Source organism: Pholcus phalangioides, unplaced genomic scaffold (assembly GCF_987345545.1).
Source record: "Pholcus phalangioides strain wild (caught in Gottingen) unplaced genomic scaffold, Ppha-v1.0 ptg000042l_1, whole genome shotgun sequence".
Taxonomy (NCBI): Eukaryota; Metazoa; Arthropoda; class Arachnida; order Araneae; family Pholcidae; genus Pholcus; species Pholcus phalangioides.
The window spans coordinates 32,929,808-32,957,568 of record NW_028301628.1 but is presented as its reverse complement, the minus strand read 5'-3'; the positions used below and the strand labels follow the sequence as shown (position 1 = coordinate 32,957,568).

General features: G+C 38.7%; 1 protein-coding gene across 2 annotated transcripts in view; it reads left to right on the top strand.

The window, feature by feature from the left end:
• The window catches only part of LOC149064912 (sodium- and chloride-dependent glycine transporter 2-like), an 89,362-nt gene extending 62,841 nt beyond the window's left edge, over window positions 1-26,521 (top strand). For both annotated transcript variants that reach the window (XM_089254853.1, XM_089254854.1), the window contains exons 4-15: window positions 6,458-6,601; window positions 9,112-9,268; window positions 10,830-10,962; window positions 15,906-16,040; window positions 17,652-17,755; window positions 17,860-17,984; window positions 19,116-19,228; window positions 20,375-20,503; window positions 20,599-20,698; window positions 20,848-20,960; window positions 22,270-22,443; window positions 24,456-26,521. In XM_089254853.1, the coding sequence (XP_089110979.1) occupies window positions 6,458-6,601; window positions 9,112-9,268; window positions 10,830-10,962; window positions 15,906-16,040; window positions 17,652-17,755; window positions 17,860-17,984; window positions 19,116-19,228; window positions 20,375-20,503; window positions 20,599-20,698; window positions 20,848-20,960; window positions 22,270-22,443; window positions 24,456-24,647 (1,619 nt within the window). In that variant the 3' untranslated portion in view covers window positions 24,648-26,521. The remainder of the gene's footprint in view (window positions 1-6,457; window positions 6,602-9,111; window positions 9,269-10,829; window positions 10,963-15,905; window positions 16,041-17,651; window positions 17,756-17,859; window positions 17,985-19,115; window positions 19,229-20,374; window positions 20,504-20,598; window positions 20,699-20,847; window positions 20,961-22,269; window positions 22,444-24,455) is intronic.
• The last annotated feature ends 1,240 nt before the right edge of the window (window positions 26,522-27,761 follow it).

Here is a 27,761-nt window from a genome sequence, read left to right as displayed (position 1 = left end):
TTTTATCTAACTCTCAAATCGTAAAAAGCATTAATTATGCACTGTTTGTGTCGCATTTTATGTGCGATATCAAATTTTCCTTATACAGCGCCATCTGTGAGTTAAATTTTGAACTTTTCAATATATCAGGAAAAAAAACGCTCTACTCCATAATAATAATAATAACCCCAGATGGCATGAAATGCACTTATACTGGAAGAAAAAAAAAATAATAACAATAGTCAGTACGGGAAGCACTTCGCATACGAAGCCAGGTCGAAATCCCCAATAGTGGAAGCAAATCTTGCGTAGGAGGCACATACAAGTTCTGATGGAAGACTGTTCCATATTCTTGCCACACGGCATCTATATCCGTGGAAAAAGCAATCTCTTCTAGCCATTGGTATTCTTATTTGGAAGCGATGCCTACGTAGGTTAACTCGCCTGTCTATGATCTCAAAGAAAGGCTCTCTCGATGGTAGATAAACAATTTGGTGGACTAGTTTGTAGCACATCTTCAGATCTGCAGCGATTCTACGCCATTCCAGTGAGTGTAAACCCAGAAATTGAAGTCTCTGGCAATAAGATAGACCGCTCATGCCAGGTATTCGTTTAGTAAACGACCTCTGTGGCTTTTCGAGGAGCTGTATGTCCTTGATTTTGTAAGGGCTCCATACCTGCGAACAGAACTCCAGAGTCGGGCGAACGTACACACAGAAAGCATATGACAACGTATGCGCATCACACTTACGGTATGCCGTACGTAACAAATATGAAATTCTATTAGCTTTGCAGACTATGCCATGATAATGATCAGTGAAATCCAGAATGCGGCTCATTGCAATACCTAAATCCACGCATGTATCCAATTGCTGTAACGTTTCATTACCTAGTTGGTAATATTCAGGATCGGTGCGTCTACCTAAATGCATTGATCCACTTTTTGATGATGAAATAGGTAGCTTATACTGACAACTCCACTGGAAAAGTTGTTGGCATGCAATTCTTAAGCCCCTAGTGTTTTCCACTGGAGAGAATAACTTCACGTCATCAGCGAATTGCAATAGAGAGATGGGTGACACAGCCTGAGTAATATCGTAAGTGTACAAAGTAAATAAGATCGGGCCTAACACCGATCCCTGGACAACTCCGCTTGGCACCTGACATTCTCTAGACATCACGCTGGCTACGCGAACCTGATGAACTCTGTCTGACAGCAGTTCTTGAATTATCCTCACAACTTTATCCGGAACCCCCATGCAAGCTAGCTTCCTCAGTAGTAGCAATCTGTCTACTTTATAAAATGCCTTTTGGAAATCGACGTAAATTACATCAATCTCTTGTCCAGAGTCTATAGCACTCTCCCATATATCATGACAAATCAACTGCTGCACTGGTAAATAAGTATTTTTGTGCAAAACTGCACCTTGTTGATGCCACAATTGGTAGATTTTTTATTATTTTTAAAAATGTATACAGGACTTTTCACTCACTTTGTGTATTAACAAGTTTTGCCGATAGATGTAGTCTGAAAAATCTAAACGTATTTGGGACCTGCAGCTAACTTTGGTGAACTTGCGAAGGATGGTACTAAACGTCGATATTTGGTGCCGGTTATAGTGGTTTTAAACGAGAGCAAATGTAATTCATATAGTTTGCAAGGAGGCAACTCCCACTGAACACCACTATCACAGTGGGGAACACACCATACTACGTACACCATGATGATTAAGACACTACAAATGAGAAGAGAATGACCGATCATATGTGTAATTGCTGAGTGTGCAATGGGATACTAATTTAAATTATTAATCAAAAATTGGAAATTAAAAATTCAATTGAAATCAAGTTGCTTTTTCTTGGAGAATTCTGCTCCCTTGCAGTAATTTAGTTAGTAATCAGTGATCTCCATGATGAAGGAGATGTAGGCATTAAAATTATTAGGTCTGGTGCGTTACATAACTGTTTCACGGTCACCATACTACAACCCAAATATCAAACAAAATATCTTGGTGTTATTTTATATAAAAAGATTGCACTCATGAGGCGAAAGTTTGAGCCGCAAAGGCCGCAGGCCTTCTAAACAGAGTCTGTTACTCGTGCTCTGCACTCAGCCCCTAAAACAAAACCATTATGTACAAGTCAGTAATTAGACCAGTTATGGGCTACGCAACACCATGCTTTTCGTCAGCAAAACCTTCTGTCATCAAACAATTACAAGTGCAACAAAATAAAATTTTTCGGTGATATACCGGGGCACAATATTCTTGATATAATGAAGGATTTGAGAATTGAAACTGTCTATTTAGTTAAACTTTGTCGAAGAGATATTTCGATAGGGCTGAAACACATCAGAATATCAGCACATGAAAGACATCTCGCCTTATCCTGCGGTAGAGATGTTGAGGTTTTTTTCTTCGACCCAAGAAACATACTGGCCTGATATGGGTCAGTGTTTAGACACTGTTCGGTTTGGTTTTGAAAAAAGTGTAAATTGTTCTAATTCTCTCTTCACTGATTTAAGGTATAGGTTGCATATATATACTGAAAGCTTGTACCCGTATTTATTGCATTTAATCTTATATCCACACATCCGTAATCATATATATCGTATTTAATCACACAATTCATTGGAATGAACATATATATATATATATATAAATAACCCACAAGGTGGAGGGTTCTACACATATTTGTCAATTATTAGTTCAGATAATTGATAGTTAGATTTTGTAAGTACATGTGAAAATCATGGGCCTAACCCTATCCAATAAAATGCAGTGAGTTCACTCAGTGTTCTTGAAGTTTGATACTTCAGTAATAATTGTAATAACAACAAACCGGGTTTTTTCCCTAAACAATATCATCAGTCAGGGGTTTCATCCCAAAGAACCCAAAAGCATTTGGTTTCCAGGTTTTTACGTGGGCAATGACATTGTTCGCGTAATTTTCTTACGATTCGATTATGACATCTAGTCGAGATTTCTCGATATCCGTCGGACTTAGCTCTGCAACTTCCTAATTTTTATGATAAGTAAGCCACAACTTATCGAATTCATAAGTTCTATTTGCTAAAATGGTTTCAATCGATTTGATTTATACTCTCTGAATACAGCTTTTAGGCTGTAAATTTTATTATATTTTATTGACACACACCTCACGTACGCACGTGCACTCAACAATCACATACGAGTAATTTCTCATCTTCTTCATCCAGCTCGTACGGAGCATCATCGAACAGGCAAGCATATGGAAGTCAATAGACTCGGTACGCACTGAGAAAATCCATCAACATCAGTCAGTCATCACGATATTTTTCAACACTAATATGTCCGCATAAGCTGTATAAACATGAATTTTTTTTTTTTTCGAAATTCGTAGATACCTGTGATAATATCTCGACCTGAATGGTCACGCATGCATTGCAGAAGTAATAACTTTCAGGTAATTTAACTTTCCGATTCAGGCTGAAACGAGCTCGATTTTTCATTCGTTTATTGATTATTTAAGAAATGGCAGCTGTAGGAATTTAGGGACCCAATCAATCATCTTTAAAAGAAAAAAAAACAGCGCGTGAAATTCAATCAGGTGTCTGAGTTTTTTTTTGTTTTGTTTTTTTCCCACGACCTACTAATTCACTTGGAATGCCCCCAATGAAGAGGTTTGACGACGATACATATATCGAAAGAGAAATTTTCGGGTTATGCGGCCAAGGTGGCATTTCTTCATCTCAGCGATCACTTTCACTTTTACTAGTTCTTATGTAACAACACACGAGGGGGAAAAAAAAAACTAAAAAGGTAGAGACAGTGACAGGTCAGTTCGGCAGCCCATATTAAGACATTAATAAGTCCGTTCATTCGTTTTTCTTTGACAAAATTCTGTCTCTTGTTCAATGATTCCTACAGAATTCTTAATTAGACATCGAAGATGTCTGGGAAAAAATTACAGATAAAGAAAATGAAAATAAGTTCGCCATCTTTTTTACTCGTTTGAGAGCGGCAAATATGCCCCTTTTACAAGGGTGGCCATATTTAATAAAAACGGGACATTTCAATTCTCGTTAGCACTTTATCTACTGACGGTGCTTTGAGATAGCGTTTCTCAACATTTTTTCAGCCCATGGTCCGTGATAGCTGTCGGTGCGCAGCTTCAACTTTATGTAGGAATTTTAATTTTTTGGATAAATTCTGTAGGGGTGCTCTAACCCAAGCTATTAAATACTAGTGTGATCGAGCACCCCCGACAATGACGCCACTGGCAAGCAGTCATATTTTTTCCCACCATATTTTACTTGAAAGTTTGATTTCTTCACAGCTCTCTGTGGCCCCCTTCCCCACTTGTCAAGACTTCCCTGTCATCTGATTTTCATTCGTGCGGCCCCCCCCCCCTCGAAACTCCCAGAACCACAAAGGTACCATATGGCCCCAGGTTGAGAACCACGGCATTAAGGTATTACTTTGTTTTTAACCCCGTAACATCCCTTACTATGTAAGTATCATATATCGCCCATCACTGATACGGTCATGGGCGATATATGGGCGGTGATGGGCGTTGGTATTTTGACGTATGAGGGCGTATACCAACCTTTTATTGTTGTAACTTTACAAAGATGCAATACTGAGGAAATAGTTATGTGTGGTGACTGAATGATATTTTTTTTGTTACTTACTCATTATTGATTCCAATTTTGTTTTATGTCAACATTTTTGTAAAATAATACCTATGTGCCAAATTAAAGTTAAGTTCACAATTAAGTTGCTCATCGTGAAACTCAATATAATATTATTATCCTAGATAGATAGAACCACTCACAACCCCGGACTGATGCAAAGCAACTTACTTCCGTTACCTCAAAAGAGGCAGGGTTGTGTCGGGAAAATTAGCAAAGACTAATAGTAGTGTCCCCCTTGCCCCGTGCTCGCAAGTATAAAATCACTCGCTACGATATAATGTACTATATAATGTAATGATATACGATATACACATTTCTTTCTTTTATTATTGTACTTTTTAGTTGTACTCAGTTCAATATTGTTCTCTTTCAATACATTCACCTAAATGGTCTCGTAATCTATGCGTATAACGAAGTCAAAGATCATGTGATTTATGTTTTTATTATTATTAAATTGATTTTCAGTGTGAAAATTTTTTAATACCTTAGAAGCAATGAAGGAAAAGCTCTTTTTATACAGTGGTTTATTTGGTTTTGGAACTTGATAAACTCGATTATATCTATTTGCGGTTCTCTATTTCGATTTTTCGTTAAATATTTTTCATTTAATTATTTCACACGTATTCGTAATGGTTCTTGAAAACTGTGTTTAAAACTGTTTTAACCTCGCAAACGCCATTTAACCGAAGAAAACCAAAAACTCGGGATGTTTGTTTCCGTCGGTCAGCCGAGAAATTTAAATGGAACACACGTCAAATAATAAAAACCGAGAGAAATAAGCAAAAAGAAAAGGGCAAATATTTTCTTAAGAAAAAAATATAAAATTAAATCCACCAGGTCGACCTCTGGTGGCCCCACAACAAAGTCACGTGACACAGCGGCGGACGAATCGCTTGTAGGTCAACGTGAGAAAAGATAAAATTAACCTAATTATGAGGCTCCAAATATTGACGGAGTCGGTGCGACCTCTGACTACGCACAAGTATCGTGAACACTTTTATACGCACTATATTGTTTTTTTATGAATAAAACTATATGAACACCCATTTTCGTGCAAATTCCCCCCCCCCCACTTTTTTTTTTTTTTTTGCTACTCATACAATAAGAAATACGTGAATACGGCATTTTACTGGGGGTTTAGTGATTCTCTGCTACGCCGGTTAAAGGGTGAATGGTAGGGTTACCAGATGCCGTCATTTATGAGGACATGTCCTCATTTCGGATGCCATTTTAGGCGTCCTCATACGTTTTTGAAGTTTTTCTCCTTTGTCCTCATTTTCGGGCTCCAGAATATTTTTACTTTTTTTAATTGAAAAAATTGGACTGTCAATCAAAATTCTGTTTATCAGTGTGTGTTTATTTGGTTTATCTCCCACACATACTTACATTAATGTATACGTTACGGTAAATGTGATAATCTGTTTGTATATATTATACATAATCGCCGAGCATTTTGGTAAAAGTGATAAATTTGAAAAACTTGAAAAATTCAACCAATAAGTCTATCGGTTTCATTTTCTCGAATGTAACCTATGAATTTTATTGGTTGAATTTTTTGAGTTTTATAAAAGGGATTTTATCAAACTATCATAGTGTAATACCGGCCTTGAGAACATTTGCACGCATTATGTACTCTGTTCCCATCGATTTCTATTTTAATTTGAAATGCTTTTTGAAAGTTTAAAGCTCGATTTTTTTCCTTAAATCTCGTAAATGTCTTTTTAGAGCATCAACTCTATTTGGACACGTGCGTACGTGATTGATGAATGTTATTGCAGTAATATGTATCCCCTGTTGCTCTAGGTCTCGGCTACGCGATGATAATAGTGTCGGTGATGGTCGCTATTTATTACAACATGATCGTCGGCTGGACTCTGTTCTACTTCTTCGACTCCTTCCGCACGGATGTGCAGTGGCAGTACTGTCACCACGATTTCAACACTGATGGTAAGTGGCACTTAAAATGTATAGGGTGAAAACACCGTTTCACCTCATATAACTCGTAGCTGGTTGACCATATAGACACATAGTACTTTCTATTAGAAAGAGTATTTAAATAACGTGGTTATAAAGGGCGATTCCATGATTCCCTTAGCCGCATTTTACTGGGAAACCGTTGATCCTAGAGGCATACTTCCAATTACATTTTTTTTACTAATAACGTGTGAACTCAGATACGTCATTCGTGTTGCGTGGAAGGATTGGGGGGTTGTATAGTTATTAAAATAAAGAAAAATTAACTTTTTATACTGACACCCTGTACTCAAAAATCTAATTAGAAAGTTGTTGCCCTGTGTCTCCTGAGACCAGAAAAAACAAATTCTACGTTTCTAATCCGGCAGAACTGCCCATAGAACCAGAGCATCGTGACTCATGGGCTTATCCGTGCATGGCCCATAGTGAGCCTATATGATGAGATCTGGTATGACAATTTTCGAGAGTAAGTATTAAAATATGTAAGCTTCTTGCTTCCAGCTAAGTGCGGGGGCCCTCGTCAGAGCATCACCTTGCCCGTGGAGGAGGAGGAGGTCCAGGTTTTTGAGACAGCTCTGCACAGAACTTCCACAGAAGGAAACCTACTGAACTCTAGCATCAAGGGGTCCAGTGAACAACTATTTATCAATTTTTGTTGACGATAAATTCACTCAAAAAACTAATTCAAATGCAGAAAGGGTGTAACAAAGGCATATTTGGAAGTGGGGAGGGGCTAAACGGGCTACGAAAAATACTTCGATTCATCTCTAAAATAAGTATATCCCCGATAAGTCACTATCTCTGGGATACTGTATAATTCGGAACAGGCAGGTTTAGAGCGGGAATAATAATAATAATATCGATGTTTTCCGTCTTTATGTTGAAAGCGATTCTAATGTCACGCGATGGATGAAACGCAATCGCTCAATTTACGTTGTTGTTGATAATAATGAAATGAATAGAAATTATACACACAAACATCAATGTGACGGGTATTGTCCGCGTTCCGACAGTTGCACGTGCGTGTGGAAAGACGTCCCCCCCCCCCCCACCCCCAAGAAAAGAAGACTCACCATTTCACCATTTTCGTGACAGAAACGCAAGGACGAACAAAGTTGCGAAAATTGCGTTTCTTTCTTTGTTTCCGTATCGTTTTTATGTATTACTTGTGAACTCAGTGGATAAAATACAGGGTGTCCGGGCTAAAAAGGTATCCAAAAATAATTATTTTGAGGCACGTTTATGGTTTTGCAACCTTTGTGGGCTACACGAATTTTGTCACCCCCTACTCTCATTCTAGTCCAATTTTCAAATAAAATTTAAAGCACAGAAAATTATTATTACCCGTTTGCCCCGAGTCCAGTTTTGGAAGATTCTAAGAAAGGGGGGAGAGAGAGAGAGGAGAAAGGATTTTTCAAGGGAAATAACAATGATGTCAAAACCTGTGAGGTTCGTGCCCCATCTGCCCAACCAGCACACGTACAGATAAAAAATTATGTGTTTTCCCTTCCCTCCTCTAATATAGATAACGAGAAGATAAGATACAGCATACGGGGGGGGGGGGTGTCCTCATATCAACAGGGAGGTACTGCCATCCCCCATTTTTAAACACCCATGAAGAATAGGGAGATTTTAAAAAATGTCATTCTTTCCCAGGGCCGTAACTATGATTTTTTGCAGCCACCCCATAACTTTAAAATTCGATAATTCCATAACGGTATTTTTTATTCCCACCTAAAACTGCCGCTCTTTAAATTTTTCCGCCCGGGGCAGTTCCGCCCCCCCCCCCTCCCTCCCTATCCTGTAGTTCCAGCCCTGCTATTTCCGGTAAATTTTATGTGTAGTTTCTGGAGAAAGGGAAAGGAAAACATACTTTTTGGGAATTTCCATCGTCGTTATAGTTGAATATGCTCTGATTTTCATTCATAAACAACTCGCTTTAAGCGAATGTTTTTGATTATTAGGTCTTTGGCAATCACTTGCGAATTTCTCGTAATAGCGAGATTCTCGTTATATGCCATACTCGTTATAATGGACTTTTACTATCTATACCGCTTAAAACTTTATTCACTGAGTGTGGCCACCAAAACTGCTTTTCATGGCTCCCCTTACACCCCTAATGTCCAACTATCGCCCTAAATAGAGAACTCCCGGGACCGCAATGGCGGCCCTACGGTCCAAGGTTGAGAAATACCGCTCTTGATCCTTCGGGGTTTGAGAACTGTTACTGAAAACGCGGGACTTTTGAGCACGATTTGAGTAATACGTTGCGATACGACTGCGGCGCCATCTGTAGGCAGAAAAGTTGTGATTAATTGTGTAAACCCCTCCTCTTTGTGTTTCAGTTTTATGGATGGCCCTTTTCGTCTCACAACCACTTACTTATTTTATAATCTTTCTGCCAACAACCCTTATTGAGTAGCAGATAATAATGACCCCTTATTAATGATAATAATTAACTTTTATTGGCGTTTCGATTACAGTTTGCTTCAGCGATTCGGACTTCAAGAAATGCAAATCGGGGAACGAGAGCAACGTTTTCTTTTCGAGGACATGCTACAACTCCAGCTACGCCTTCGACAACAACATCACCGACATCCCCGAAAAGCAGAGGATATCGGCGCCCGAAGAATACTTGAAGTATGTGAAATTAATTTCACCTTTTAACTGCTCCCATTTTTATATGATGGGGTAAGTGGCCTGCTCAATCATCCTCTGATGATTTCAATTGCTTTTTTTAATGAAATTCTTAAAATAGCATGTAGATGGCGTGCAAATATAAATGTTCTATCTTTTTTTCTTTCTTTAATAATTTCTTCACACTGACATATTTGCTTGTGTTCCCCCCCACCCCTTCGATTTTATTCAACCTATGCAACGTCTGAGTTTAAGTGTCATCTATCTTTCACTAGGAAAAATAAATAATATGTTCTAAACTGTTGTTGAAATTAAAAACTGTAAATATTTACCCTCGCGCACACAAGGGAGAAACATAACTCAAACTATTTGCACATTTAAATGGTTAAACCAGTATTCTTCAACCTTTTTACCACTGCGGACCGGCGGAAATGGGGGAATTAATTTGCGGACGTGCCAAAAATTAATAAATAGAAGAATTTTTATTTACGTACCGGCAAAAAATTATGTAAATAGGGATAATAGTTTGTGAACAATCGAAAAATAAATACCGTAAGTAGGAGCAATAATTCGCAGACCGGAAAAAAAAATACCTTAAGTATGAGGATTAATTTGTGGACCGGCAAAAATAATTCACGGACTGGAAAAAAAATTAATACCGTAAATAGGACAAATAATTCGCCGACTTGCAAAAAACCAATAGATACGAGAAATAATTCACGGACCGCCGAAAACCAATTCACTAAATAGAAATAATTTGCGGACAGGAAAAAAAAAATCGGAAATAATTCACGGGTCGGTACCAAATAGATAAGTGAGAAAAATAATTCGCAATACCGGGATAAGAGACAAATAAAATCTAATGTAGGGACACAGTACGATATTTAATTAAATTTTAAAATTATTCAGCTGCTTTATGAATTGGGAAAAATATTTCGCGGACCGCCAAAGAAATTCCCATGGACCAGCGCTTACAATAATTAGTAGATTATAATATTAGTTCTATAATAATTTAATTATAACACTACAGTAATAGTATTTGAAGTATCTCCACATAAAATTTGAAGTTATTTGTTTAACCTTCTAGGCTGGTGATACAATCGGAAAAAAAAAATGCTCTCAAAACGGCTGCGTAAAAAAATACCTTTTTTTCCAGTTGCCTTTTGTAAAAGATAGATGGCATTAAAACTCATACGTTGCAAATACAGTGATGCCTCGGCTAACGAAGATAATTCGTTTCAAGTTTCATTATTTAATACAATGGAAAAAAATGTGTGATACAAAGAATCTGGGTTCAATCATCAACAAAATAGTGATTGGGGGAAGGCAGGCACTAGATCACTACTGAAAAATGTAAATTCAACGTAGTGCAAACAAACCTATTAGGAAATCCAGAAATAATAATTAAAAACAAACTAGATTATTTATGCGTATGCCATCTATACGTCATATTAAAAACTTCATTTTAAAAAATTTCTCTGAAATAGAAATCCATATCATATGAGGATGGTGGAGGGTTAAATTCATCGTGAGATTAATTCTGTGTATTAATTATCATCACCAGCAATTACATGCTGAGGAAATCGGCTGGTATCGAGGATTACGGCATGATACAATGGCCGCTGCTGGTCAGTCTTTTCGGAGCGTGGGTCATCGTCGTCCTCAGTCTCATCAAAGGCATCAAAACGTCTGGAAGGGTAAGTTTCTCGTAAAATCTATTTGGACTGGATATTAATCTGCTGAGATGAGCTCTGGAAAGAAAAGTTTGTTGTGTCCGACGGGAAGCGGCCATCTCTTGGCCATCTTGCGATCCGGGTAAGCGCACTAACCACCATACCACAGCATTTTCCTTTCTTATATGTAGCACGCTTAGTAGCATGATGAGCGAAGTGGACACATAGTATACTTCCTCAACTCAGTCGTGTGCGGAAAATTCATTGTCAACAATTCACCGCCGGAAAGTTCACTTAGAACAATATATTGTCACGTAATTCACCGAAGGCAAAATTTACCGCCATGACAATTCACCGCTTGTTTATGATGATACTGATAGTTCATAGAAACGCATATACATTAAATCAGTCGGCCCCTCCTTTGACGCTGGAGGGGGGAGGCAATATTCCCCCTGCCTTCCCGTACCTCCGCACATACGTAGTGAGTGAGTGGATAAAACAGTGGACAACCAGGTGAGTGAGTCATTGAGGGCTGTATTCACCGACATGGTTTGAACTATAGTCACAATTTTTTGATAAGAGATCGACACGGATTGGTTAAATTCGGGTTTTTAACCAATCTATGTTGATTTCTTATCCAAAAATTGTGACTACAGTTTAAACCATGTCGGTGAATACGCCCCTGAGTGATTTTAATTGAGTCAGGGAGTTAGTGAGTGAGCAGATGAGCGAGTCACTTCCTCGATAACTCACCCCCTCGCTCGGCCAATCGTATTGTCACTTGGTCACTGACTTGCTCAATCGCTCGATCACTCACGCATTCACCAGTCACAATCGCTCACTTATCTGCTCCATCAGTTTTGGTAACTTATCCACTCACTCGATCACTAAATTGATCACACGGTTATTCACACTCGGTCACTCACCCAATCACTTGATCTCTGATGCGGTCATTCACTTACTCTGTCACTCATACGATCACTCACTCATAGCTTTTTTGCTAACTCATTCACAAACTTATTTGGTTATTGGCCACTCACTTTCTATAGTGACCGGGTGGTAAGGAGCACTCGACAACAGTGTATGATGCAGGAAAACACATCGGAGGTTTAATTCATTAATGTGAACTTATTAATACATTAGAAACTAATCACGTGAACACACATGAGCATCACCGCGGAAGACATAACGAAAACAAGCAAGACAGAGCGAGAGAGTGAAGCCCCGCAGCACGGTTACACAGGAGATACATACATACAAAAGCTCCAGTAGCGCCACCTAAGGTTTATAAACACAAATATGCAACACTTTCTCAATCAATTGCTCGCTCACTCACTCACTGGTGATGAACTGTTGTCGGTGAATTTTCCCAGTGGAAAAAATTTTTACGTCGGTGAATTACCCGGCGGGGGAATTTTCCATAAATCTAACTCAGCGATAGGCACCTATGCGACGACAGTTGAAATAGGTGTTATTTTCTAAGCCCACAACGCATCGATCTGTGTGCTATATAAGAAAAGAAATAGTCGTGTTTCTGGGGTATATTGGTTATTGCGTTGATCGAAAGAGGGGACCAGGGTTCGATTCCCTGGATTCCATCGATTCGACAGCAAACTTTTTTCATTGGCTTCTGATTCTTTTCCGGGAAAACGGTGCACTTTTATTTAAAAGTCGGGACGTCAAAATTTCGGCCATTTTCCGTAAAAATACGGATAGTATGGTCCCCTTAAAAATATCAGTTTCTGGCCCTCGATCGGTTGCAATATTGCTAGATTGTGCACCCCTGCCGTATACACCCGGGGGGGGGGGTGTCCCGTAAATTCTCTCAAATACTTTAAAAATTCAAAAAAATTGAGGGAAAATCGTGTCTTTAAATGCGGTTTGCGAAGAAATTAGGGCCTCCTCACACAGGGATGCTGTAGTCTTACGACTGACACAGGAGAGGATCCAACACGTATATTTCTAAAAAGCTACTCACACGAGGATATTGGCGTATTGGCGACGAAATATCCTACGCGGCGACGGAGTCACTGGCGACATCGCATGCCAGTCGAACACGCAACAAAAGTAACGCGACTCTTGAAATATTCCTTCATATTTTCGTCGGTCGAGATTGTACGAGAGGTGCCCGCCACTGAATTTAGTAACAAGATAAACAGTGTTATGTATATTATATGTAACTTTTATTTTCTACCGAAATGTTCTCTGATGCAAACCCTAATCCAAAATCCCTCTCGAATGGAATGCGTGAAATGCAAATATAGGTCATGCACACACGTGCGTGTGGGAGTATATGGGAAAAAACCGTACTCCCCTAAACAGAGCCGTCTTAAGAGTATCATGGCCCCCTCCGGGCCAAGTGGTTTTTCGGAGTCCCTACCTGGTAAATCCTAGAAAATTTCAACCGGATTTCAGTTTTCTGAGGCCCCTCTTCTCTTGGGGTGCCCGGGTGGGCCCATGCGTTAAGACGACACTGATTCTAAAAGATAAACACAGTTATATATTTTTTCTTTCGATATGGTAGCAGGATAGTCAGCTCTTCAAAAGGTAATAAAGCTTCTTCATCTTATAGAACTGCAACTCCTCCCCCCCCCCCCAAATATTGGACATTTACAACATAAATTTCGCTTACCTTTTAATTAAGGGGGAGGGGTGATTAGTACTCACTCATCAGGGCTGATGGAAGGAATCCGATTCTCCCGTCGCTGGCCGTAACTAATAGTGTACGATGAATGTTATTTTCAATGTAATGGATGTGTACCCATAATTTTCTTCTTTTTATTTATCTTTTTTTTTGCGGAAATAATAGTGTAGGATGCTAATTATTTAGTAATTATGATAAAATATCATGAACTCCATCACTGCTAGAATAGATAAAAATTAAATTTTTTCTCCTACCCCGGTTCATAATGTACAGGGAGATAAGGCAGGGCTCCCACTCGTCCTATTTTTCCTACTTTTTGGTAAAATGTCCTACTTTTGTCCTACTTTCTCGGTTTTGTCCTACTATCTAGTTTTTGTCCTACTTTTCCTACTTTTTTACCAAATCTTATCGACAAAATTTGGGTAATTGATTTTAATTGAACAGGAAATTATTGATATATTGCCAAATATTACAAATGTTGGAGAATGCAATTAATGATTCTATTCTGCCAAAGCAGAAATTGTATAATTTTTAAGGTAATTTAGAGGGGGGGGGGTGTATGTGGACCATTTGATTGATTAATTTTTCATTTGCTTAGTTTGCGGGTTCAACAAGTATAGTTGTCATTAAAAACTTCTGTGTGGATGGAAAAATAATTTTGTATTTATTACTTCACGGTCTTGGACAGTAACTTTCATCATTCAAAATTATGGTGCAAATAGGTGAAACAACAGTTTGCATTTTAAAGCAGTTGTATACATATTCCTATTCTAGGTTTGGTGATTCTGATGCTACTCAATAGCATTCAGTTGTCTTCTGTATTTTTAAGGCATGAACAGGCATAAACAATATTTGCAATGCTCAGCAAAGAGCTGGAAATGGAAGTGCTTCATTTGTCAAAAATGATTACACTGGCATTGAACAGTAAAATGTGAACAACACAGAAAAATTTAAAAAATGATGAGCAACACAGTAAAACTATCTGGTTCACCTTGCCTTATTACGTCGGATCTTGTAATTAACACATTTTTTGCATTGTGCTTTCGAAAGTGGTCTCGAAGGTGCATCATTCTTAAAACATGTATGTCTTCGAAATTTGCTGTGCCTTGTCGAAGAGAGTTGACAAGCTCGTCACTTTGGAAGACTCCGAAAAAGAATGTGATATATGTGAGGAGAGACAGCAAAGAATTATCTGTGGTTGCTAGTGCAGTTTCGGCCAAAAATTGGTTTTGTAACCAAGCCATTTGTCATTTTGTTTTGGCTTGACTGAAATAGTGCTAGGGGAAAAAAAAAGTTAATTCAAAATTAAAAAAAATTTTTTTTGCAAAAAAAAATTTTTTTTTTAGGGATTTTTTCCCATTATGCTATGATTATGTTGTCTAAGGGGGTTACCCTCCCCCATCCTACTTTTTAGTCCTGCGTTTTCCTACTTTTTCTCATTTTTTGAGTGGGAGCCCTGGCTAAGGGGATGAACTAAGCACTGCGTCCTTTTTGCTAATTTTTCCGAGATTTTTTCTTTCAGTAGCGCCGTGTGAGGGAGAACGGGCAATTCTACTCATTCAAGCCAACTCAACTTTCAAGTTGAGGCTACTCGAGTTCGATTTGAGTATCCCCGTGTGAGGAGACCCTCATTCTCACGAAGGGAGATTCTTTTGGTACAGAGAAAAAAAAATGCGTTCTAATTTTTGTCGATAGAGAGAATTGAACGAACTCAACTCACTGGAAATATGCAAATCAGAGTCCTATAAAATGTCAGGTATACGACAAACCATAGGCGGGGATAGACTTGGAGGTCTGGGGGTGTCATTATTGCTGGGGGCACGATGATGATGATGTTAATTCATATATACCCTACGCCCCCCCCCCCTACGTCCCCCCGTATCTCCGCCCATGCGACAAACAGCTCATTTCTGAATTTTTCCTGCTACTGGCGCTTACGTAAGGTTTTCATTGTCACATCGTAATGAAAACCTTATGAGCCTATATGATGGGGGATAAAGCATTGTTGTGATGAAGTTGCTGAACCTCATCCACGAATCGCCGGCCGAACCTTTACAAACGTTTCGGACACAGAATAGATTAAAGAAAGGTTCAGTTCCAATCACTGCTGACGGACTTTCGTGCAGTACCCTCTATCGACAAAGATTTGAACTCATTTTTTTTCCTATACAAAAAAAAAAAAATTCCCGTCGTCAGAATAATTTTTTTTGCAAACCGCATTCAAGTAGACAAATTCCTTCAATTTTTTTGAATTTTTTAACTAATTACGAATCTATAGGACTGTATATGATGGTAGTAATGAGAATTTTATTTGTTTTCGCAGGTTGTTTACTTCACTGCGACGTTCCCGTACTTGATCCTGATCATCTTGTTCATCCGAGGAGTCACCCTGGAAGGAGCCTACGACGGAATCTATTTCTACATGGTTCCTGATTGGTCGAAACTTTACGACGTCAACGTAAGTCAAAATCTGCTGGATCCAATCGATTCACGTGGTATGCTTCCATACTTAAACACTCTATCGCTCACTCCCATGCTTATTCACTGTTTTGGTCGCTCACATGAAAGGTCCTTCTGGTCAAACACAGACCCTTTTAGCCACACACATTGATCTAGTCTCTGCTTGTAAATACGTGTAAATAGCTGTTCTGTAAAATAAATCTGTGATGTCCTGCAAATAGTTTCATCTTCAGTTAGGACGGTGATTATACATGTATAACTGTTCATAGTTTATGAATAGGACAAACGCTTCAAGTTAGGCCTCATGCTGTCACCTGTTCAATAAAAAAAAACCAACACCATCTGTTACAATTCTTCAAATGAAATAATTGTTTGAACCAATGTGTAGCATGAAAATGAGCAATAAGTCAAATAAAATCGTAATTTTTTTTATTTTTATGCTGCATACCGATATAAATTCTATGCGCTTTATAATATCGGTCGCTATATTTTTCAGTTAGCAGCAAAATCAATTCCTGCAGCACATATATATATAAATAGTAACCGATAATTCGGCGCATAAAACTTACGCCGATGTGCGGTATAAAAATGAAAAAAATAGATAGTTTCATACATTAAGTTGTTTATTTTTGTGCTGCGCATCGGTTCAAAATCAACAACCATTTTATTTTAAGAATTCTAACAGATGGTCTTGTTTTAATCCAATGGGTGGCAGCACAAGTCTTAGCATTACAGCAATATTTATGTGCGATTCTCTTCCGGATAAAAATTATCGGTACACTATCCCGTACCAACCCCCCCCCCCACCGTGCACGTGTCCATTTATATATTCCACCACGTGTCCATTTTGTTAAGTGGAATAGTGGAATTTATCCTCAGCAAAGACAGGGCAATAACTTTTTTTAGCCCACGGGGACTGTATAAAAAAATAGAGACTACGATCCCTAAAAAATTACATCATTTAATGAAACGACAGGTCATTTGAAATTTTTTTTTGTACTTGGAAGTATACTTCTAAGGTCAACGGCTATAGAATTAGTATCAATCAAGCAATTTGAATCACCTTGTACCTATAATGCCCGCGTTGGGCGTGTGGTCAGAAAAAATGCCTGCCCTGTCGAAATTTTTACTTGACCCGTGCATGCTGGGCAATAAATTTGTCCTGCCCTAGCCTCTTATCTCAAACGGCTAATGATTCGATAGATCACGAGTCATTCTACAGACGGTGTTTCGTAGGTAAGGTAAAACACCTTCACCAATGTTGATACCACAACGAAAACCTTACGTGAGTGCCAGTAACAGGGAAATTCAGAAATAAGCTGATGATCGTTCAACTTTGCATTTTATAGAACTCTGGCCAGTGAGCTTATTTCGTGCTGCACCCTCCATCGACAAAAATTTAAACTAATTTTTTTTCTGTACCAAGGAAAAAAAAAAGTCCTCTTTCGTGAGAGTAACTTTAACAACCCGTATTCAAATACATCAATTCCTTGTATTTTTATGAATTTGCAAACTATTTACAAATTTATGGGATAATCATTATCATTTTTGAATGCGATTTGTGTCCCCCCCCCCAGAAAATTTTCTTAAGTGTTAATTTTGCCTTCAGGTGTGGAAAGAAGCCGCCATCCAGGTTTTCTATTCCTTTAGCATCGGAGGAGGAGGGATGATGACTTACGCCAGTTACAACAGATTCCGCAACAACCTCATCAAGTAAGTGCAACGAACGCACCATTAGGTAGCTCATGAGCTCAAAAATTAACTGCAAAAATATGAGTTTGTAAGCAGTTCACATTAATTTTTTTCTATTTTTGCAGGGACGTGTTGATAATAGGGATCAGCGACATGTTAACTAGTCTGTTCAGCGGGCTCGTCGTCTTCTCCATGTTGGGCTTCATGGCCTCGCAACTTCATAAGTCCGTCCCGGATGTTGTCCAGTCAGGTAGATAGATAAATCTCTCTATATATATATATAATTGAAAACTCTTATTAAAATTGAAATTTAAAAAAACGTGATATTCCACTAAAGTTATCTGTGCATGTTGCTCCTAGAAACTATAATGGCCCTCCTCACATGAGAATACTGAATCTAATACACGGGGAGAGGCATGAGGGGCACCCCCCCCCCCCCCCCACCGTCAATGCCGACTGATCTAGTATCAAATGTATATGCATACATATAAATTGGCAACATCACATCATCATCTCTCAAGTTCCTCCCCAGCTTTCATTATCGTGCTTCCCCAGCCTTTCTTGTCGATCGCCGTCTATGAATGAAGTCACACGCACACCAGAAGACTCGATATCTAGGCTATCTAACGTGCGTTCTTCTATGGCGCCTCTCTATATGAGCGTATTGGTGATGAGAAAACCTTACGCGAAACGGTCACTGGCGACTTGGCGTGCTAGTCGCACGAAACCCACCGCGTTCCGCATATTAAGAAATCTTACATTGATACGAGTAGAGGAGAAGTTGTGATATTGGTCAGTCTTGTGATATTGGTCACAATGAATGACGAAAGCAGCATTGCGTCACTCTTGGCGCGCGCGCTCGCGTGTGTGTGTGTGTGTGTGTGTGTGTGTGCTTACCGTTCTTTTTACTTTCTCGCGTATGGTTGAAAACACTTTATTTTATTTCTATCTTACTTTAAATTTCATCGTTCGATTTTATAATTTAGGCAAAAGGATGAATAAAAATTTCTCTTTCCGCTTTCATCCTTGACTCCGCCCACAATGACGTACTACTTTCATCACTCATTGCGACCAACCACGGAATTCCAATTTCACGGGACTTGTAACAATGTGAAGAGTATAAATATGCGGTAAGGGATGCGTCATGTGAAAGACATGGCGCATTCAGGAGTGTATCCGATTGGTAATGGCGATCGGATAATTCTGGGCATTTAAAGACTGCTCTGCTGATAGATAGAAGAAAATCTATTCTTGTTCCCCTGCGGCTTTGACAGTAGAGTCTACTCGGTAGACACTATACTATTGGCTGTAAATATTTTTACGCTGAATGTAAATGAAGTGAAATATGCTTCTAACGTAATTACTGTATTCTCTCCGTAAGGTACGGGACTCGCTTTCATAGCCTACCCAGATGCGATATCTAGGATGCCTGTCTCGGTGCTGTGGTCCCTGCTGTTCTTCTTCATGTTGTTCCTTCTAGGCATCGACAGCCAGGTAAGTTTCGCAAAAACAATACATTCGTAATGGAGTCTGTACACAGGCTGCGCCAAATTATTTGCAGAGCGAATATCTCTGCAACCGTTGACTTTCAAAACATGCTTTCGATTGAGATAAGAGAGATAGACGAATTTTTTTTTCACCCCCAATATATCAAAGAAACAGATATTTTCTGGATTTTATTCCGAGGTGAACTCGGAAAGAAAGGTCATTTGGTCTCCATTGGGACACGAACCCAGGCCCTTTTGCATTCCGGTTCCATTTCCATAAGTTGATATACTACCTCTATTTCAGAGCCTCACGCCCCAGTGCGTAAAATAAGGGGGGCCAGGATCGTGTGTCCAGCGGTGTAGATGGTAGCATGTTTGTCCGGAATGCAAGAGTTCCTGGGTTCGAGTCCCGGTGGAGAACAGATGATATTTCTTTCCGAGTTCACCTCGGCATAAAATCCAGAAAATATCTGTTTCCTTGACACTTTCGATTGCAACAAGTTTTCAAATGGCATGCGATTTCTTGGAGAATATTTTTTTAGGTTCGTATGCATAAGGCAAATGTTAAAAAAATAAAAACTTTTAATATATTGTGTGCTGAAATTTCCAGTAAGAGAGAGTGAAAAATGTATAATGTGCTAGTGAAATTCATTCCCAAAAATAAAAAACTCATACTTTCAAATGCAATATTTATCAAGATACAGTCGAATCTCGTTTTAACGAATATCGTTATAGCGAAAATCTCGTTTTAACTACCACTTTCCTAGTCCCCCAAATAAGTTTACATAGGTACAATGCAAAAACCTAGAATTACCGTGTAACGAAATTTTGTTATAACGAAGTGATTTCTCCGATCTCTTGGAGTTCGTTATAACGGAATTCTGATGTATTAAAGATGAAAAATTACTGTGCTTTGGTGACTTATCGCTGTGTTCGTAAATTTGCATTAGTTTGTGAAAATCATAATTTTTTTGGGGGGGGGGTGAAGAAATGGAGACTACTAATTTATACTACTTAGGTAAATCGACTGTATTGCCAAAAAAGAAAAAATGATGGTGAAATCAGTAATAAAAACCGCAAATTATATGTTTGATTTAAGCGTGCAACCATTTATTTATTTATTTGTTTACGTAAATAAATTTCTTTTTGTCAGTTCGCTGTGGTTGAGACGGTGATCACTTTCGTATTCGACCAATTTCCTGGAACGAGGTCCAAGAAACCGTTGGTCGTGATATGCGTGGGCATAATATTCTTCATCTTGGGACTTCCCCTTTGCACAAACGTGAGTATGCAATTTGCCGCCATTCCGATCTATTTATTAACGCCAGTTTCGATTTCGGCTCTTTGTAAAATGCATGTACATTTTTATTCCTCCAGGGCGGCATTTATTTGCTAGAAATCATCGACAATTACGCCACTGGATGGCCTTTCCTCGTCATCGGCCTATTGGAGCTTTTCATAGTCGCTTACGTTTACGGTAAGTACCGCAGAATAATCTTCTCTAATACCACACTCCCCCTCCCTAAAATACTTTTAATTATTATGATGAATCAATTCATTAGACAAGATGAATCACTCTCTTCTGTTTGTTTATCCAATACTAATTGGTATTCTTTTTTTTTGCAGGTATGGAGCGGTTCATGTGCGATCTCAAAGAAATGACCGGTTGGTCACCTGTCACTTGGACGCGCAGCCACCTTATAGTTACTGTTATGACAATCAGCCCTATAGTCTTAATGGTAAGTATTTGATAGTATACCCTTAAACTGTCTCAAACTCTGTCTAAATATTTGTTACTTAATTCTCACGTGACCAGACGTCTCGGCTGATTTTTCAGTCGTTCCTGGTGCCAATATAAGGTAGTCTCCCATTGAAAAAAAAAGCTTCTTTGCACAGAGAGCGGACGGGCCTTTTTCACGATACCTACTCACAAGACCAACCATGGCCTCCGTTCGGTCCCCATATGGGATATAAACTGGATACCCCCGAGGGGGTATGGGCCATGGTAAAAGACGAGCCTGACGATGCCCAGACTGAACACACACGATACCTACATGACCACGAAAATTCAGACATATCTGCCACTTTCACTTCCAGCAAAGAAGTCAGATTTCCTCAAAACGAAACATATTTAACGCAGACATAAATACGTTAGGACCATGTGTAGCGAGACCTGTCAATACGGGACACCCATTGGACAAACTTTTTGTCTCTTAAACAGAGGTATCCCCACCCTATTCACAGGTAAATGAGTTTTATTCGAAGGAAAACAAATCGGGAATCGGGAGACATCTGTTCCTTGAATGTGTCCCTTAAACGGAGATTTGGCTGTATTACACAACGCATTCCGTCATACTCAAAATTCAGTAGAAATTCCTCACAGGAATTTTTGCGAAGTGCATGTGTGGTTCAGCCGTAGTGTTTGTCCCCTGGACAACAAAACATTCAACCAATCCCCGACTTGAGAAACGCAATATTTGACACTCTTGGTGAATTCCAGATCGATTTTGGCGACATTACGTGAAAAAAAAATTACCAGAATCTTCCCGATCCCCCCCACCCCCCACCCCCCAAATTGATTCCAGTGTGTTTTCAAAGAATATATATATATGTGAAATAACTTATATGCCACTTATACATACACAAGTGGTTTTGGACCGGTCACACTTTGGCTCCTGGGGCTACGGCCCCTATTGCAAAATATCAATTTCATTGGTGAATAAAAGACTGGCTATTGTATGTAGGGGGGAATGGAAGCATAGAAACGGAACATGGATATTTTTATTTTTATCAGTGATAAATATCCATTAGAAAAAGTTGGAGCAGTATTTTCATTCCTTAACGAAATTTGAAGAAGTAAAATTGAATTTTAATGCGGGATTCGCGCGCGCGGTGCATCTAGATGCGTATTGGCGAACACTGGTCGGAAAGAGGGGCCACAGGTAAGAAAAGGGTATGGATAAACCAAATAAATATTAGTTTATTGATTAGTTTCTAGAGTGTTCTTTTCACCTGTATGAAAATTTTTTGTTGTTTCGAACGCTACAGGTACTCCTAGTTATGAGCTTCGTCAGCTACAAGCCACTGACCTTAGGAAATTACGTGTACCCGTTCTGGGCTAATGCCATAGGCTGGACGCTGTCCATCATCCCGATAGCCTTCATCCTGTTGGGTATCCTGCTTCAGCTCATCGTCAAACACAAAGATCTAAACCTCTTTCAGGTGATAAGCTTTTTTTCCCGCACATACATAGTGTATAAATTTTTTAATTTGCCAGTAAAATGTCTTAATATCTAATAGGATGCCCTTTCTGCTGCTGGATGGATAACTAAACTATATTGAATAGAATTTATTTAACTTCTGAAGAAAATTTTGTTTTAAAAATTTAAGCATTTTTCCATGACTCAGTCGGTCAAAGCCGGCAATGATAGTTTTGATTCTATTCATTGCAATTAGTTTCGTAAACAGGTTGTTCAACCTTTTTCTACTCGCGGACCATTGAAACTACACATTTGCTTCGGGAAACAAGAATTCTCATTTTTAAAAAATTAACGTTGTGGCGGGAACGAGCGCCTCTAATACACGAGATGAAAAGCTTTACGCTGCTAAAACTGCTGCCACCTATCGAAAAAAAACTCGCTTATAGTTCTCGAAGAGAAATTGTTGATTTTAAACCAGTTTGCAGCGTGGAAATGAACACTATGTGGCATGATGTCGTATATTTTTTGTTTTTATACTGCATACCGGCATTGATTTCATGTGCCAAAATACCGGTTAACGTGTTTTTGGCGCTTATAAGGAGCCAGACTGATTTCATCATAAACGTTAAAACATAGGAACAGGTATTTTAGCGAACAAAGTTTTCAACAGCGTGCAAGTATGAATATAAAATGATTTATCGTAACACATTTTGTTTTTGTTCGTTTTCATGTTGTGTTAACTTTACTTGAAAAATCATAACAGATATTTCAGTTTTTATTTGATAGGTGGCAGCAGGGTCCTATACTTTTATGATAGACATTTTTATGTAGAAGAATACGCATAAATTTTATTTCTCTATTTTAAGCAATGTTTATGCACATTTGTCTTCTACACAAAAATATTGGAACGGGAAAGTGAATAGAATTCGAACTGGTTGATCCATTTTCAAAGCAACATATTCTTCAGTTACACAATCTCTTAGAGTTTTCTTGACAAACATCTTTCATTCACACATCACTTCTCTGAAGTTGTCAAAAATGCCAAGTAATCCAAAGCTCTTAGCGAAATATGCTCGGCTTTGTCGACGAAGAAAAAACTGAAGAACATTGAGCTAGCATCTGTTGATGATGTAGCCGCTGGTATTGGAGAACCGTCGAGTTATCGTGATACTCAGATTCACGATAACTCCTTAGCCCAAAAAAAACTTGTGAAAAACCACGCTGCAGGTTGTTGTTTTTTTCAGTTTGTCAATGGAAATATTTTACTCAAATTTCGGACCTAAAAATTTTGACCCACTTGCTCGTGCATAAATCGGGCCTAGATATACTGTATTCCTATTTAAAAACAAAAGTGTCTCTGGCAATAGCATTTCCGTGCCGTCTGGCAAAGAGAACTTCAGTTTATCAGTGTCTCAGCCAGCTGGGGCATACATTTCCAGCAGTTCGTGGGTACCCATGATATCACCATCCAATGGTTTTGGGTTACAGCTCATTTGATCTTTTTTGTCTCCACGGTCATTTTCTGCACACGAGGGCTAATTTTAGACCGGGACCTACAATTTATTTCCGATTCCGAACGCAGACTTGTTTTATACTCATCGAGCTCGCGACACCTCTAAACATCCTTTAGGCGAGCGTTTATCGACCTGCGCTACCGCGACCACGGGTTATAGCATTTGATCATATTACATTTCTGTGAGAAAAAAACATCAGTTGCTAAACATAAAAGTCATTTGTGACCCTAGCTGCCATTACAAAAACCGCCTGTCTTGACGTGAGCGGTCACCCTAGCATTTTAGCAATAGAATTCTTTGACTCCTTAATGCACACGCGCATATACAATACCTTTTTTAAAATTATTTTCATACATACAATACAGTATAATATAGTACTTCTCTCTCTCTCTCTCTCTCAAATTCATCTAGCCGGACTCCCCTCTATTTAACAAATATATAACTTTTGCATGCCTTATTAATTGAGTGAATCTTCAGTGTATAAAGTGCTAATTGACTGTGTTTAATACTACAATTTCAGAGATTTCGAATACTGTTGAAGCCGACGTCCGAATGGACGGCGAACGCAGTCGCCAACACATCATCATCCGACATCGGCCCATCGACTCTATCCAGGAATATAACGATGTCTACTCTGAACGGGACCCTGGATTACAGTACCTCGAACCTCGACGTACCTCCACCAGTTTATAACACGCTGTCGCACCTGTAAAAAGTTGCCGGGACATTTTCATGATCAACTCGATTTCAACAACTGAAAGATGGCGTTTCGAGCTTATTATCGTTACCAAAACCCCTGCTTAACACAATCGGATAAATGCAAAAAATTTTCCACGATTTAGAAAAAAATAACGTGTGCGTCTAGCGACGTTATTTCCTGTGATAAAAACTGACTGAGCTCGATTAGCGTATCTTTGATCTTAAACGCGATTCATTCTTCCATTGCCTTCTCGGTGCCTAAGTTATTTAATTTTATTGCGCTATGAATATCTTTCTAAAATAAATCAGATAAAATGAAGCGATTGATTTCTTATTAAAAATACGCTGAGCGCTTTTTGAATTGCGAATGGGGGTTACCATACCGAGGACATGTCCTCACTTTTTATGTCATTTAAGACATCGTGAGGACGTGTGAGCCTTTGATGTAGGGTTACCGGATTACGAAACTTAAGAATGAGGACACGCACGCGTACTCACGACAAAGTCGGTTACATATTTTCACAACAGATGGCACCTCTGTACTAACAAAGAACAACGATTTGTTCTCTAACTAGAACAGAAATGCATTTAATACTGTATGTATACGATATTTGAGGAGGGGGGGGGGGTAGTAATTTTTAATAAAGGGTTAAGTACAACCCTGAGTTTCTTCAAAAATGTTAATATTTGTGGGGGGGGGGGGGAGGAATAACGCTGATAAACAGGTTTTTGTTTCACACTGATTTTTTGCCCCTGTAAAGAAAAAAAATCCGGAATCCTGAAATTGAGGACAAAGGGAATACATTTCAAAGTCGTTTGAGGATGCTTAAAATGACACAAAAAATGAAGACGGCTGGTAACCCTACAATTTCGTCCTCATTTTTAGGATCTTGGGCTGTGGTTTATACTTGTTTTTTCTTCTCCGGGATAAAAAATATTGCTCTCTGAAAAACAAAAATCTACACACCAGGAGTGTATTCATTTTTGTTTATTCTCCAACCATACTTACTATCTATGAGGGAACACGGGGATGCACTCACCTTCCATTACAAAGTCCCCCCCAAGGGTAAATAACATCCTGACACATATTAAAACCTTCCCCGTTTTGGTTGGAAAACAATTGTTGTTCTTTGTTGGTACAAAGGCTCCATCTGCTGTGAAAATGTACGAGTGACGTTACCAAAAGTGCGCGCGCATGTGCCCTCATTGTTGTTTCGGAATCGGCTATCCCTCGGTCTGCTTCCGAATTCGAAAGTGAGATGGCAGCACTATTTAACAAATACGCCTAAGAAACTAACTTCACGTTAGGTTCATAACCAATACACGCGCATTCCAACATGAACTCATTCGTTGGAGGAAATTCCATGAGAAATATGGACGATGTGCATCTGTGGCTTGAAAAAGAAGAAAAAATAGCAGTTCAGGTTTTTTTTTAGACTAGAAAGTAGTTAATGTTTTTTTATGTAGTGTCCACATCTAAGGTTTCTTAATCCAGTGAATACCTAATTGTGAACTGCAATAGATCACTGCTGCCCCCCTGCCTAGGTCATGTAGTCGTTCAAATTGCAGAACCCTTTTAATACATGTTTTTAGCGCAAAAAATTAGATTAGTCCCAGAATGTAGTCCTTCCTGCCAGTCTCCTAAGGGACCATGATCTTATCGTGCTCTAGTAAATTCACTACTTCTAATTCTCCTCTTGAAACTTTATAAATGTGTTTTAATGCAATGCTATTTTATACTGGAAAAATATATTTTTTATTGCGTGGAAAATTATATGTAAATAGTTCTTTTATTATTATGTTGTGTAAATAGTATATGTTACATTTTTTTTCAATACTTTCTCAGAGAAAATGTAATTGAGAAATAAAATATGTTTTTCGCTACTACATAGAACGTTCACGTGCGTGATTTCTCATATCAATCTTGCATATCTATCATATTTTGCAGACAGCTGATACTAGCAGTGCCGTCTTTAGATCATCTCGTGAGCCCCCGTACTAGAAATAATTACTTGCCAATTTACATGCTTAATCTCGAAAATCTCGACATCTTCTAATCACGAGGTTCCACTTCCGCACATGAGACACCCAGGTAGGCCCATGCGTTGAGACGGCACTGGAGACGTCTTTGTCTGTTAAATGAGTGTAATGAATGTTAATGTTCCCCACTAATAACTTCTCTCCGGATAATGCAGTTAAGGCATTAATTACTTGGCTATGATATGTCCCGAAGTTAATCATGAGAATAAAATTGTAAAAAAAAAAGGGATTCACACCTACAGACACACGGCAACCATTCTTTAACATAAAAATATCTGTCTGCACCTGCGCGGCCACGATACAATAGATATGAGTAAGGCGACTTGATAAGGGCTATAGATATGAGTATGTTCATTTGTTTTATGTTGAGGAATGTTTCTCGTGTCTGTAGATGTGAATCCACCCTTAGAATCCCCACTTATTGATCTGAAAACGTGGCGCGGGTGACTTAAGAAGTCAAAGTAATTAAAAAAGCAAACAGATATTATATAGGGGCCGTTAAAGCATTACGTAAGCAAATTTTTAGCCATTCTTGACACCCTCACTTTCTCAGCACTGCCCCACTACCTCCTAACACATATTGGTGGGATCAGAAACGTACGCGAAAGGGAGCATGGGGGGAAGAGTTTGTGCCCCCCCTCCCCAGACGAAAAAAAATATTTTTTTAATGTAAAAAACATTTTTAAAAAATTAAAATTTCGGAAGTACCTTTATATTATACTAGCTGATACCCGGCGACGTTGCCCGCCCCGTAAAAAATTTACATACGTATAGCTTATTAATTATTTCTTAATCAAAAAAATTTCTGCATCAAGTAAGAAAAAATTACTTTTATTTTTAAATATTTTAATTAAAAACTTGAGGCAATCGCTTGTGGATAGACAATATTTTTTGTTTTTCTATCTGGTGTGTAGATGTAAAAATTTTTGGGATTACCAACAAGCGACAAAAAGCTGTCTGTGTGAAAAATGGGGCTCAAGTAGATTGATACCTGCCGCTGCTAACGACTGCCTTGCGATTTGTTGATTGTCATGGCAAAAGTTAAACGAATCGGGAACTGTAATCGCTTGAAAGCGAATTTTTTCAG